General features: G+C 46.1%; 1 protein-coding gene across 2 annotated transcripts in view; it reads right to left on the bottom strand.

Moving 5' to 3' along the window:
* Positions 1–16,044, bottom strand: part of ATRX (ATRX chromatin remodeler) — a 561,376-nt gene that overhangs the window by 279,512 nt on the left and 265,820 nt on the right. For both annotated transcript variants that reach the window (XM_063937173.1, XM_063937174.1), the window contains 2 exons: positions 13,454–13,639; positions 11,618–11,711 (listed from right to left, as the gene is read on the bottom strand). In XM_063937173.1, the coding sequence (XP_063793243.1) occupies positions 11,618–11,711; positions 13,454–13,639 (280 nt within the window). The remainder of the gene's footprint in view (positions 1–11,617; positions 11,712–13,453; positions 13,640–16,044) is intronic.

Genomic DNA, 16,044 nt, shown 5'->3' with positions numbered 1-16,044 from the left:
CGTCAAGCCTGCCACTGAGCCACACCAGGTAAGCAGTCTCATCCCCGCGCCATCTTGGCCCCGGCCCCCTCCATTGCTTACGGCTCCATCGACGGCCCCACCCCAAGACATTGCGCACATAGCGCCAGGCAGCATTGTCACTGGCAGCCCATTCGGCTGCCACTTTAGTAATTGCCTCCTGCTGAGTCCCCGCTCACACAGGGAGACGCTGCCAGACACTACAATAAGTTGCCCGTACCCTCCCTACGCTGACACTGAGCCCCCCAGGTAGCCAGCCTCATCCCCCGGATCCGCTATATCAGGGCTGGCCAAACCAGTCCTCGAGATCTACCAACAGTTCATGTTTTCCAGGCCTCCTGGAGATCTGTACAATTGTCAGTTTGGAATGAATGCAGCACATCTTAATTAGTAATGACTACACCTGTGCACCAGTTAGGTGGTCTGGAAAATGTGAAGTGTTGGTAGATCTCGAGGACCGGTTTGGCCAGCCCTGCGCTATATGGAGGGAACTGGGGACACAGGGAAACGCTGCCGCCAACGGGACAGCGAGGGAAACGCGGGACAGCCCGTACGCCCCGTCCCCTGCCACTGATCCCCCCCCAGGTAGCCCGCCTCATCCCCCGGACCCGCTATATGGAGGGAGCTGGGGACACAGGGAGACGCAGCGAAATGTTTGACACCTGCTGGCTGCACCTGACACAGAACCACTCCGGGTACCCGGACTCACCCCCCGTCCCCGCTGTATGGAGGGAGCTGGGGATGCTCTGTAGCACGCACACCTGCACGGATCCTGTGCTGCGGGTAGGAGGGCGGCTGAGCACGGCCACAGAATGAGGCCGCCTCCCGCCGCTGCTGCACCTCCCCGAATACCCTCTGTCAGCCACTATCCGCCGCCGGAGGCGCGCACAGTGTTACTGAGCGGCGCACTCCCTCCCGTCACCTGCTACAGACTAGCCACGACCCCGTCTCTGAGCCCCTGCCGCCGTTACCCGTACAGCAGGAGCAGCACCAGCAGCAAGTGTGAGGGATCACGCATCCAGTTCACTACAATGCTGCTACTGCTGCTCCAGGAGATTGTGTGCGCGCTGTCTGGGGTATAGTGCGTGCATGGGAGTGTCTGCCTCATATGTGAATGGTTGGCTGCATATACAGTGCCCCTCCCCCACCCACACCGCACCTGCCCCTCCACCACCCACAGGAACCTCGCACCCGCCCCTCCACCACCCACAGAGCCCCCGGACCCCCTCCCCCACCTATGTCGCCTCCTGGCCCCCTACCCCACCCGTGATACCCACACACCCGCCCCTTTACCCTCCGCAGCGCCTCTGAACCCCCTCCTCCATCCGCGGCACCCCCCTACCTGCCCTTCCCCCACTTGCGGCGCCTTTCGACCCTCTACCCCACCCGCAGCATCTCCGGAACCCCTCCCCCATCCATCGCAGCCCAGCACCTGCCCCTCCCACACACACGCGCCACGCCCATACCTACCCCACCTGCAGCCCCTTCGGACCCCTTCCCCCATATGCTGCCCATACACCCCTGACCCTATCCCACCCATAGCACCTCCCCACCCCCATCTGCGCATCCTCCCCCCCCCCCCCCCCAAACGCACCTCCCCCACCCATAGCACCTCCGGACACCCTCCCCATCCGTGATATCCCCGCACCCGTCCCTCCCCCACCCAACCTCCGCAACCGCCCCTCCCCAACCTGCGACACCCCCTCCCCCATCCACGTCTCCCCCGCACCTGCCACTCCCTCAACCACAGCACCTAGGTGACTTATCGTGCCCCTTAACCATCGCACGCCCTTTGTCCATGCAATATTTCACCACTCACTAAATTATGCTTGGCGCAAATACTCCATATAATAAAAATGTTGGGGCATGCAAAGGTTAAGGGGGCGTAGAACCTTCAGACGGTGTGAAGAGCGCCCGTAGGGCGCGATGAATCACCTAGTACATACATATACAGTATATACACACACCTGTGAATGGAAACCCTCCATCTGGTCAGAGGCCGCTGTCATGCTGGCCAATCCTTCTTCGTATCATCATAAAGAACAAACAAATGGTCAGACCTGCTGAAGGCTGATGTAACGTGTATGTAAATCTGTATTTTCTGTGCTATTACCACGTCTAAAGACACATCCCCTTCTGCAAATCCTTGAACGTATGGGACCATAAAAAAGCTAGATATTTAAAATTCTGTCATAACCAGGATTCAAAACCCATGATCTTGCATATTCCAGTGATAACTTCGTACCTAAGGGAGGATTCTGCCCTCATACGGAGTACTGCCCTATCGTCCTGGAAAAGTAGGAAAGGACCCTTACACAATAGGGCTCCCAGCCCAGAAACTCGTCTGGCTGAAACTAAGGCTAATAAAGTGATCTTCAAGGAGCGAAATTCCAGTCTGCTCTTTCTGAAAGCTAAAAGATTGCTGATCTCAATCTCTAACACCAAGATCAGGTCCCACAGTGCAGTGGGAGGACGAAAAAAAGGAGGTTGTATCCTTAGAAGTCCCTGCAATAAGTATACACTCCCTGTAGGCATATGAAACACTGTTGAACATAGGATGGAGAGAGAGACTAGGTCTGAACCTTCAAGGAACCGAAATGTAGGGCTCCCTCTAAACCGGCTTGGAGGGAACGTAGAATCTAGACAAGTCATTTTCATTTCACCCCCTTTCCTGACACCACTCCATGTATCTTTTCCATATTCTGTAGTAGAGCATGGCTGAAAAAACCCATGCAAGTATAGGGAGTATGTACAAATTCCACACATGTAGAGGTCCGTGTGCTGTAAGGCAGTAATGCTAACCCTGACATCTGTACTGTGCTTGACTGGCTTCCGAGCGGCTATCATCCTGCGTACCCCGAGTATGAAGGAGAATGCTTGAAAAATGGACACTCTTTTGTAAGGCCCTGAAAGTCTTAACGCGTCCACTCCGTCCGCTGCTGAATCTCAGTCAGGTCCCTTACCCGGGCAGCTGATGATTGTATCGAAACGGCCCAAGCAGAGATAGAGAGGCCCCATCTACTCACTCCCATCATGAAGACTCGTGGCCATAGAGAGCACACTCTTGGACACATGTCCTGACAACTGATATAGTCTGCCTCCTAGTCTCTACTCTCGAAATGAACGTCGAGAAGAACGATGGTGCGCCTCACTGTTCACAACAAGATCTTTGAGGTCACCTTTAACGCCATCTTGCTTCTCCCTGACGGGATATGTATGTTGTTGCTGGTACATTGTCCGACTGTATCCGTAAGTGTTAACTCTTCCCCAGGTTCTCGGCTAAGAGAAGAGCTTTTGTCAACTGCTGTGTTCGCATAAATTCCACGGGTAGAACACTCTCTTGTGGCGCCCATCTGCACTGCAACTGATGTTCCTCTAGAATGGCACCCCAGACTCTGAGACTGTCATCCGTTGTGAGGATCCTCCAATTTTTAAAACCAGAATCTCTTGCTGCGAGATTTTCTTGTAATGACCACCAACTACAAAGGTTCGGACCTGTGCCGACCGCCATATTCTCTTCGAAACTGTGCCCTGAGCAATAAGACTCTGGAATGGCCTGGAATTTAGTCCGCCGTACTGTAAAGTCCCGAAAGACGCCACTGTCTTCTCGAGAAACTGTACACATAGATGTAAGGAAACCGTTTGGACCAGTAATACCTGATCCACTAGCTTCCCTATGCTTTTTGACAGAAACTTCCGCAATTTTATCGTGTCTAGCCTTAGACAAGGACTCGAAAACTGTGTGTTAATATCAGGTTAGGTTTCTGGAAGTTCACAATCTAACCGTGTTGATTTAGAAATTGATGAGTCATCTGCACATCTCTGATCAGCTGGTCCTGAGAATGGGCCATGATCAGTGTCTCGTCTAGCTGTAACATTGTGATACCGAAAGCTCTTCTTGCGACCAGTATAGCCATGAACTTCATAAAAACTCTCAGTGGCCGATGATAGTCCAAATGGCAAGGATTTGAACTGGTAGTGTACCTTCTCCAGAGCGAATCGTAAGTAGGTTTGGGAGTGGTCCAATTTGTTACCAGAAAGGTAAGCAGCCTTTATGTTCATGGACACCACGAACACTACTAGTTCCAAACCTGCAATGACCGACTGGATTGACTCCATCTTTAATCCATAAACCCTTAGACTGGTTCAAATCCTTTAAAGTGGGAATCGGTCTGACCGGTCCTACCGGTTTTGGCATAACAAAAAGAATTGAATAAAATCCCGATCCTTCTCAAGAGTCTGGCATCAGGTATGGAGATAATTCCTGTTTATCCAAACTACTGGTGAGAATGTGACCCAGGTGTCCCGAAAAACTTCCAGCCGTGCGCCCCTCAAGGGGGACCCCAGATAAGCTGAGAGACCGTCATGTCACGGTGTTGTCAGCAGGCTTGTCCTGCTTTCTGGCTGTTGTCTACCTCTATCTCTGCCTCCCAGAGTTGGTTCTTTTAACCTGCGAAGTGGTTCTTGTATAATGGTTTAGGTAGAAAAGTTTATTTCCCTTGCCTGCGAAATCCACCTGTCTAACTTCTTCTAGCCGATAAGGCAGATTTGGAGATGCTTTCTATGTAGCATCTTCTAAGGCCTGGCACTTTATATATGTAGCTGACTCTCGGATATGCTCCGTCAATTGAGCAATTTCTTAAAGGTTATTCATCTTCAATAACTTGAACAATGCGCCTAGCCGCTTGCTACTATGGCTTTGTTCCCAAGCGCTGACTATTGTAGGCGTGTGATGCGCCTGTTGCTACAGAGACCGACTCTAAAGCCGTTTTAAGTCGTCACATTAGGTATAATCTACCAAAAGAGGCGTCCACTACTGGTGGAACCGCCCACTTCACAATGACCCTCTTTGGTAAAGGGTAATTTACTTAAAACCTCTTTGGAAATTGAAAAGGTTTATCAGGCTGTTGGGGAGGTGGTCCGGAGCAGACAGGCCCCAGGCAACCAATTTGGCAACCTTACCGTTTCAAGAATGGAATCTGAAAACTCTTGACTGCTGTTTTATCTTCCTGAGAACCGGTATCCAAGGGAGTCTCTATCAACTCGCCTACTTTCCTCAATAACAAGATCTTCCTCCTCCAACCCTCTTGGTAGGATGAGGTGGGATCTATTAACTGCTATGCGCACATCCGTTACTGTTTGTGCTGGCGGGATTATTTGATCATAGATTCCTTCATACGAAAATCCTGCAGCCTGGATGCTGCTTTCGGGATTTCTCCGCCTCGGAAATCTGATTGGGCATGTTCCCATGACCTAGACGCAGTACTGCTCCTAGGTTGTGCGTCCCTTTCTAAACACGAATCGCACACCCCGGAGCTCCCAACTGTCGTGCTTTCTGCAAACGTCATATATAAAATAAACTGAGATCACCTGGTTCTTTTTGCTCCCGTCTTACGTTTCTGTAAACGTAATATGATTAGAGGTCTGGGTTGGTGCTTTAGACTAACCCCGTTCCAGACTACTCCGCCATACTTTCACCTTTTAATGTAGGAAGAGAAAGGCCGTGACGGATGATGGAAGCAAAATAAACTGGAATCACCTGGCTGATTCTAAATTCTTTTTGTAAAAAAAAAAAAAAAAAAAATACTGGGAGAAGAGAGAAAATAAATAAATAAAATTAATTACAATTTAAAACAAAGACCAAGAAATCCCTAGCGCTTATATAGTCAACTATCCTGCTCGTTTTTCAACATATATGCAAAAATGAATATTAATAATTGTTATTGAGCAGCTCCCAACCGGTACTACTGGAGTGCCAAACAATAAATATACTATAAAAAGATATAGAAATATATCAAGGGAGCGCTATAAATTAAAGCTGTTGCTTGACTAATTTAAACTAACATTAGAACCAAGGAGGTGAGCAGCAAATGGGTTACTTTCTGTCTATATAAGACTTGAATATATCATCTAAGCACCTTATTATCCCAGAATACAAGGAACTATCGCACATAAGGGATATTGGTGCTATTGTTTACAAATTGGAGACATTTGTGCTATTTAGATTCAACACAGTTTTTAATAATTGTATGATATATATGTCAATTATAAATTCACAATATGTTATATTGTTTTTAAATTGAAACATGAAATGATTAAATTCTATTTTTAATTTATAGCGCTCCCTTGATATATTTCTATATCTTTTTATAGTAAAATTTAAATCATCAGCCGACCTGCAACTTTCGCACATCAACTAATTCAGTTTTGATGATGGGGTTGATATTCAAAAGCTTCCGTTTATTTTCATCGGGATCTTTGTAATAGAAGTCCCTTGAAAATAAAAGCATAAGAACGCATGAATAATGTACAGGAGTTCCTTTGCAGCATAGACTCTTACCAGTAGATGGAGCAATCTATTTAGTGTACGGAACCCCCTATCCGTTTGATAGATAGACAGTGTCTAGTTAGACAGTCAATAGATAGACACCATATATTAGACAGACATTAGGTCGACAGGGTCAAAAGGTCGACATGGTCAAAAGGTCGACAAATGTTTTTTTTTTAATGTAACATGTTTTTGGATTATTTCATACTTTCTCTATCCATGTCGGCATAGAGTTGGTTATAAACCTTGTGGCGAGCGCAGCGAGTCACCGTGCCCGAAGCTTGGCGAGCGAAGCAAGCCCCGCGAGGGTATGCCTTTCTACAATTAGGGGTCCCAGATGACAAAACTATCCACACAAACCACAAAAAAGCAAAAAACATGGTGTCTACCTTTTTCATGCCGACCATTTTCATGTCGACCTTTTGACCCTGTCGACCTTTTGACCCTGTCGACCTAATGTCCATCTAACATATGGTGTCTATCTATTGACTGACTAACTAGACACTATCTATCTTTCAAACCAGAACCACGGAACCCTCCCCCTGTAGCTAATTGGCTTTCTCACTGAGAGGGGAGTATGAATATATAAAAAATGGCCGCAAACGAAAATTCATATTCACTTCAATACTCCGCCCTTGTTAACAAGGGAGTACTCAATTCTCTCTCTATGGACCCCTGCTGTGAGCTCTGTAATGCTGGCCAGCGACTGGAGTAATCCACTTTGCTATACACCTAAACTGCTGTGATAGCCGCAGCAGCGCTGATCATTGCACCCGCAGCGCGTCCCCTCCTGACCTGAGTAGCTCCTCTCCGCTCTCTGTTAGGTCTGCTCTGCGGCGATGCGCATCTCCCGTTGTCGGAGGAGGGGGTGCAGGGGTAACAGCTGCGGCTGTGATGGCGCGGACCTTCCAGGCTGAACGCTTCCTCCGGCCGGCGCACGTTTCCAGGCTGAGCGTTTCCTCCAGCCAGCACTCGCTTCCAGGCTGAGTGCTTCCTACAGCCGGGACATGCTGTCTCCTAACAGCCCCAGCGGTGATACCCGCTGGGGAAATAGACCGCCGCACAGCGCGCCTCTATAAGGAGAGCTCCTCTCCGCTCTGGTCTATTAGCTGTCGCGTCTGATGTGCCTTTGCTCAGAGCAGGGGAGCACTTTAGGTCTATTAGTCTAATGTTATTTACTGCGGCGTCCTTCAATGTGGTACAGTCTTCCTGGTCACATATTCCTACAGCCAGTACTCATTGTTTTGCTGGCTGCTTTAGGATCTCCTGTAGAGAGAAGCAGTTCCCTTCAGAAGGGATCATTGTCTCTCAGACACCTTAGGCTTTGTCCTCCTTTTGTTAGGAGGATGCAGCACTAACCATTCTTTGTCTCTCAGTAGTTCTTCCAAGGAGCTGTAGCCCCCCGATGCTGTACCGCCAGCACAATTTTTCAAACTGAGGGAAGGGGGGCGTGAAGGGGGAGGAGTCGGCTGTGTAGACCATGTTTAATTTTTAGATTGTGCCACACCTCCGGTTGCAAGCTTCACACCCCTAATGTATATGCTGTTTCAGTGTCCCCTAATGGATGAAAGAGAAAAGAGGTTTAACCACTGAAAAGGTTCCTGTGGAAACTCATCTGGGTCAGTAATTTCGCCCAGCTCACGATAGTTCAGTCTGAAGGAATGTGCACCTGTCTCTGCTAACAGTGCTGATTCCTGAAAAGGGAAGAAACATTGTTGCTATTCATGTGCTGCGGCGACCCGGCGGCGGGTGGGGGGGGGTGGGGGGGGGGGGGTGGAGTAACGTTTTTTCACTCCGACCGTCACCCGGCTCAATAGTACTGCATACTAATATGGACGAGATTGGCCTGCATGCAGAAGCGACGGGGCACCATCAATGAACGAGCGCGGGGCCACGCATCGTTCATCGTTGGTGCCTACACACACAATATGAAAGAGTTCTCGTTCATTAATGAATGAGAACGTTCATATCGTTCACTTAAATCCTTCAGTGTGTAGGGCCCATAAGGAAGGCACTAGGGAGGCCAATCCAGGGCCGTTTTTTTAATCTTGGGATTCGGGATTGAAAAATGCTCAATCCCGGGATTCCCGGGATTGCAGTAGGGAGCAGGGAGATTGGGAGTGGAGAAGAGTAGGGAGCACGGAGGCTGCAGGGAGCAGCACTGGAGGGTGGGTGTAGTGTAGGGAGCAGCAGCGCTGGACAGTGGGTGTAGTGTAGGGAGCAGCGCTGGACAGTGGGTGTAGTGTAGGGAGCAGCGCTGGATAGTGGGTGTAGTGTAGGGAGCAGAGCTGGATAGTGGGTGTAGTGTAGGGAGCAGAGCTGGATAGTGGGTGTAGTGTAGGGAGCAGAGCTGGATAGTGGGTGTAGTGTAGGGAGCAGAGCTGGATAGTGGGTGTAGTGTAGGGAGCAGAGCTGGATAGTGGGTGTAGAGTAGGGAGCAGCGCTGGATAGTGGGTGTAGAGTAGGGAGCAGCGCTGGATAGTGGGTGTAGTGTAGAGAGCAGCGGGGGTTATTGTGGGTGTAGTGAAGGAACTAGGGAGCAGCATTGGAGGGTGTAGGAAGCGGAGCGGGAGGGAGGCTGCAGGGAGCACTGCAGTGAGGGAGGGTGGGTGTCAGTAATACTACACTTACAATTAGGCGGGCGGCAGCCATGGACAAAACACGCTGAACACGCCGGAGGCCTTTCAAATTGTAGCGCTGGCCGCTAGCCAGTCAAAACGGACAGTCTGGCAGCCAATCAGGAGCCGCTGCAGCAGCTTCCCTGATTAGCGGGCGCTATATTTGAACTGCCCCCGCCACGGTCTGTGTTCATGGCTGCCGCCCACCTAATACTTCTACCCGCCTAATAGTTAGTGTTACTTGCACCCACCCACCCTCCCTCACTGAACATCCCGGGATTGGAGGGTCCAATTACGAGATTCAAATCACGTTATTTTTGGTCCAGAATCTCGGGATCCCGCCGATCCCAGGATTGGCCTCCCTAGAAGGCACCTTTTTCTGTGATTGACAGTTTGAAAACCTGCCAACTCCGTCCCCTATGCACAGGCACCCATCTCAACCAGGTCCCTAAGCGCCATTTTGAGTGGGTGCCTTAAACAATAAAAATCAGCCTTTGGCTGCGGTGCTCCAGATGCTGTCTGCCTTCTAGTTAAATGCCCTGCGCCTTCGCTCACAGATCCGCTGCTTACCCCGGATCATCTCCACTAACCTCCGCTGTAACCTCCCTCTATCCTGCACTGAGTGAGCTATGCTCTCGCGCTGTGTACTGTCAGCATGGCAGTGCAGTGGAGACCACATCACGGCCACTCGCGTACAGTGCCCCACACAAGGAGGCTCACTCACCCAACCGGAGTCTCAGGATGCGGCTGTCTCGGGCGGAACAGTGCTTCTCAGATTAAGCGCTGTTCTCCTTCCGCAGCTTGACGCTGCTAGTGTGTAACCCGGCCCCACTTCTCTCATAAGTGGCGAAAGTTCCCTCAGCCTCAGGAAACCAAGTCCCATGAATAAAAAAAGCTAAATTAATTAAATAAATGAAAGTAAATATAGAATGAACTGGAGCTCAGTCAGCAATGACAGCTCCCACTGCACAAATTCAAAACTGAGGGATAATGGGGGATAGAGGGGGAGGAGCTTGTTTCACTTCTTGGGTTACTTAAAGTGCTAGTTCCCTGTAAGCCACAATCATCCCACGGTCTTGCAGTTGTGCCAGTGTCCCCTAGTGGCTGACAGAATAAAGTGTATGAGGTCGTTGTAATGCCGATTTTTCTGCGATTTTACAGCAAGATTAAATATGGTAATTTATTTACTTTTTTAGAAGGCCACACCTACCTTGGTTTTGCCATTAAAAATATTGTTGCTTTAAACTGTGGCCAAACTGCTGGAAAAATTGGCAATTCTACAAACTCAAACTTTAACACTCTTCCCAATAAATCTGGTAGTCAATATGAGAAGGCTGAAATTGTTTTTTTAACATGGTATTTACCACTTTCCTTTACTGTGACACAGTCAATGGGAGTAATTAAATCCTCAGCGAGGATGTACTGCACACATTACTGTTTACTACGGTAAGGAATCTTCACTCATTTTCCTGCACACATCTATTGGGTGCAAGGACAAACGAGTAAAGGTACACCATCATGGAGTGTCTTCTCAACTAGTTTAGAGGCACATTGCCGAGATTTGAATGAATGCTAAAAGTTCCTTGTTCTAGAAAGAGTCTAAAGGGGTCTACACGGAGCAATATGAGCTAACGATACAGACTACATCAATTGCAAAGCTAGTGTATATTCAACGATGAATGATGCGCGCTCCCGCATATAGTCAGCAGTGGAAAAAATAGACTGCATGAACTCTATTTTGGATTAGACAGTGCATGCAGTGTCTAATTTTGCTTAGATAGTGCATATCGTTTATGGGTGTATGTAGTGAACAATATTAGCCTATAACAGTTCATAATCAAAATCGTTCAGTGTGTATAGTCAATATCGTTGGTTCTGGACTCTGGGAGCTTCAAGGGAAATTGTTAAGCTAAAATCATTCATAGCCTGAATTGCTTCGTGTGTAGGCCCCTTAACAACAAAAAACAATTTCTTAGAAGATTAAGCATGTATAGAGCAAGACTTAGGTTAAGACATAGTGAGCATTGCATGGACCAGAAACTTCAAATAATTCTGAATACCCTATAGCTGCTATGTGGATAGTGGCACTGTACTTCAATGACAGTATAAATACTATATTTTACAGAAACTGTACAGTGTAAATTTAAATGGTTTCTCAACATTTATATAATACTTTCTAATTAGTAAATAAATAAATAAACTAAATTATCCTAGGTTTCATTACATCGCTGGCAAGTCTTTAGCTCAAGTTCCAATATTTTCTTTTTTCCCCAAATTCTTCAGAAATGACTATAAACATTTATGTAATGAAGTAAATTTGTGACTACACTAGAGGCTGCAGAAAGGCCAAGTGCAAGGCACGTGTGATGTCATAGTGGTGGGATATGACATAGGGCAGGCAATGCAAGGACCAGAAAGTTATGATTAACTAAATAGAGCACAGAAAAAGATTGCAATAGCAACTCCAAGCATTTCCTCATAACTTATCCAAGATTAACAAACTATGTTTAGCACATAAATGTCCGTGTGCTGAGCACAGTTAAGAAACTTTTTTTTTTTTTTTTTTAGGATAGCGTTCCTTTAGAAAGTGCAATGTGTTTTTTGTTTTTTTAATTAATATAAATGTGAATATACAGAAAAGATAGAAATATACCTGGTTCTGGGGCGCAGATCATCAGAATCGCTGTCACTGACTTCCTCACTAACACCAGACCCATCACTTCCAGGATCAGATTCATCACTGCTAACTAAACCATGGAAGAAATTATCATGAAAACATGTTAAAAACACTTGGCCTAGTCACGTTTCTCAAAACAGTCACAAAAAAATAAATTTCTTACTGCCGCATATAGTGGCAATAAGAAATTATTTGTCCCCCAAATGGATTAAAAATCTGTTGTTGGACAGTGGGTCCACAGGGGCCCGTTCCAGTTTAGAGTAAAAAGTAAGTTCAGGTTAAACTTGCCTAACAAGCAGACACTGGGCTCACGCATGTGCAAGTATGGGTTGGTGAAGTAGAGGCTGCAACGCCTAACCATGCCTAAAAGCAGAAGTTACCTTGGCAAAGCTCCAATAGCTCTTAGTAAATTGTGCATTTTTGCACTCTCCATAGAAAGTTATGGGTACTACGGATGTAATTGGTAACTGAGGGATCACCAGATGCCTGATGTGATACCCCATTATTGAAAAGAACATGTACTTCGATATTGACTGCAAGTCAACTTTAAAAAACAGGCTCGACAATCAAACTGATGTGTTTGCATGAATCTTCCTGATCATTATGGAGTGAATAAAAAGATTCACAACAGATCTTGCAAAGGCCAGAAATTATATGAATAAAACAAAATCTTTGCAACATTAGAAGACATTAAACATCCTATAGTAAAAACAAACCAAAAAATAAAAATCCTACTTAAATATTGTGATTTACACAATGTATTCGCTATATAGGACTTAAATACCATTCCTTTAAAAGCTTCTCTCATTAACATCCTTATAGTTCACATTTGATTCTAGGGCCAAAAAGATCCCATTTGGGTTTTATCACAAAACTATTTGACACTTTACTGTGTTTGCATAGTCATTAATAAGAACATTCAAATATAGAAATTGGTGGGCCACCCTACAGTAGCGATGAGTTACAATAGTGCAGGAAAGTGGGCCAAATGTATATCTAATCTTTATCCTCATCAGACCAGGAAGAAAGAGAAAAGTACCTGTAAGCTGTATTTGGAACATACTGTGAAGGGGGGTACACACGGAGCGATGTTCACCTAATTTCTAAGTAGTCTGACTAGATTGCTTAGAAGTTAGAAACACATCGTTCCATGTGTAGGGGTGCCGGCAACAACAATGCGCGCTATCGCCGGTGCTAGATTGGCCTGCATGCAGGCACAATCTAGCAGGTCGCTCATTTCACCGCTGGGTGAAATGAACGGCTCCCCTGTCCATCACCCCTCGCTAAGCACACATCGCACTGAGCTGAGCGGGGGGAGAGAAGTGTGCTGAGTGGTCTGTGCTAGACCGCTCAGCACACATCTCCCAGTATGTACGACCCTTATCTGATATTTTATAACCATCATGGAAAAATAGCATATTTTAATAGTAACAATCGACAAGTGTGATGTTTCTATGAGCATTGAAATCTACGGCACATACTCTTTAAACCAGATAGGATATAGGAGTGCAGCTGTTGCCCATAGCAAACAATCAAATTCTATTTATCATTTATCTAGAAGAAAATCGCTAGAATCTGATTGGTTAAGGGCCATACACCCACTTCAATAAACCCACACTTATGTAAATATACCCCTAAGTGTACTGGTTAATATGTAAAATCTTATAGAATACCAGAAATTTATAGGTGTGAAGTCTTTGAACTCCCCATGAAGTATTTGAAAAGCTACTGCTGTTGTCCACTTGGTAAAACTCCGTATTCAGCCTGCTGGGCGGACCATGCAACAACTACTTTGAACGGCAAACAGCTTACCCTTTCGTCTATTTCGACGTTTGTCATCCTTTTGGCTCTTGGATTTATCTCTCTTCTCTTCTTTTTCCCCTTCAGATTCTCCTTCACTTAGGGACAGTTTGTGCCGCAGCAAGCGATGCCTGTACCGGGACTTCTTTGCCGATTCAGAATCAGAATCAGAGTCTGAACTATCATCATCTTCCTTATCTAATAAAACAATATGTATTAGAATGCATATTCTGAAAACAAGCAAACATAACTATGTTCTGCCACTGATGGGTTACATAACCAATATTCGCACGATTTCAATCTATCTATTAAAATTTGCAGTCTTGTAATAGAAAGAATTCCAAGAGCACCACCTACAGTTAGGTAGAATGTATACAATAAAATGCTTAGCAATACTGTATGATCTTGACTACAGGTAGGATAATTGTTTCTTAAAGGATGGCCAAATTAAAGAAAATCTCACTTACCAATGCTACTACTTCATGTTGGATGAAATTACATACAGATAATGATAGGCAATTTACCAACTACCCGGACACTGGCCCCACACCTATAGCTGTAAATGACCAGGGATTGCAAACAGATTCTCCAGAAAGCAGGTACAAATGAACAAAAACTTGGATGCATACATCAGTTGCCAAAACTAAAGGGGGGTACACACGGAGCAATGTTCACTTAATTTTTAAGCAATCTAACTAGATTGCTAAAAAAATTAAGAACACATCAACCTAGTGAGATCGCTCATTTCAATTAGTCGTCTCCCTAACCCCCCCCCCCCCCCCCCCCCCCACCTCACCGCCCTGTGACAGATCACTCAGCACACATATCCGGGAGTAATCTCCCATGTGCACACCCCTTAAGCCTTTCATTATTTATTGCTAGGCACAGACACTGAAATGAAACTGCCCTATGTGGCCACTTAAAAAGGGAACTTTACTCTGCTGCCAGTAGTACGAGACCTTGTGCCACGAAAATAAATATATATATATATATATATATATATATACATACACACACATACACATATATATATATACATACATATTCACATATAATAAAATGCAGCCAAAGTAACAGTCTGTAATTAGCCACCTGCAGCTTCCCACTATAAGTATGGAGCATGTGTAAATAACTATGTCCGCCATGCCTCTGTATCAGTCCCCTGCAGCAGGGTACAGAGAGGTCTTCATACAACACACCAAGTGGCAGGAGACAACTGGTGAAAGTCAAAAAAGGAGCCAAGCAGTGTAGTGTCAGATTCGCACCGCAGACACAGCAAAACATCACTCAATCTGTACCAGAGCAATTCCCCTTGATGCAGGGACAGCTACACAAATTCACACAACATACTTCTCCAAAATACCAAGATTTTAGTGGGTCTTAAGTTATAGGGTAAGGCATTACTACTAAGCAATTAAGTTTTCACATAATTTCTTAACAGACCAGTTTAAACAGAAAAAAATAAATGCATGTGACGCACGGGCCTTTATGTTCACTTTCTGAAGAATCACCAGAGATGACGGGCTGTGATTTTAATAGAAAATAAATTTGTTTTAACTATGTACAAAGATACAAATGAAGCACAATGGAACTTGGCGCACAAAAAAGCTGCAGCCAATTAGCAGTTGCAACTGCAGCCTCAGAGGTGGCACAACAGAGAGCTCAGAGATGCAGGTGCGGTTCAAAATGTCAATGGCAGAATCCCACCAACACAGGCTGAAAGGAGACAAAGGAGAGGTAACTAGCAGCAGGCAACACTAAGAAGAACGGAAGCGTCAAAAGTAGGCCTGTGAGAGATCGGGCAGTCGTGGTACTGCAGCTAGCCACTCCAGCAGATGGAAGCAAGATAATCAAACTGCAGCACACAGGTAGGTGGCTGTAGGCAGTGAAACAGCCATCAGGGAGCCCACTTCACAACACCACCTCGAGAAGCAAGATGAAACACCCAACACCAGTGCAGCAAGGTTGGAGTGGGAAATTACAGGTAAACCATAGGTTAAAACAGGATTGATGCAGGAAATTTGGCTAGATATGTCCTACACTATGATACTCCAGGGCCCCAAAAGGGCAACGCATTTACTAGCAGTGTTACATTCCAGGCAGAAACATTGGGGCAGATGTATTATCCTGAAGGCATAAGGAAATGATAAACCAGTGATATGTGCAAGGTGATAAAGGCACCAGCCAATCAGCTTCAATATGTAAATTAACAGTTAGGATCTGATTGGCTGCTGCCTTTATCACCTTGCACATATCACTGGTTTATCACTTACTTATGCCTTCTCCAGGTTTATACATCTGCCCCGTTATCGGAAGTGCCTGGTTTTACCAGGTTTTAAAGCCAGACACTTATGGTGCCCACACATGGTGAGATCTGTGCTAGGTGCGATTTGAGCCTATACGTGTGCTGTGCGATTTGGAGTAAGTGGGTATGCTATTTTACTACATGCGATTTGAACTACACCTGATTTAGACAATACTACAATATGTAATGTATGCGATGTAGTACAAACATATCTGACTGCACATACTATTTTTCCTTGCGATATGGACTACGCGGGAGGGCGCATCGCAAGGGAACATAAACACGGTGCGATCTGAAC

Source organism: Pseudophryne corroboree, chromosome 8, assembly GCF_028390025.1.
Source record: "Pseudophryne corroboree isolate aPseCor3 chromosome 8, aPseCor3.hap2, whole genome shotgun sequence".
NCBI classification, from domain to species: Eukaryota; Metazoa; Chordata; class Amphibia; order Anura; family Myobatrachidae; genus Pseudophryne; species Pseudophryne corroboree.
The sequence above is the reverse complement of the archived record's forward strand: the minus strand, read 5'-3'. Positions and strand labels throughout refer to the sequence as shown.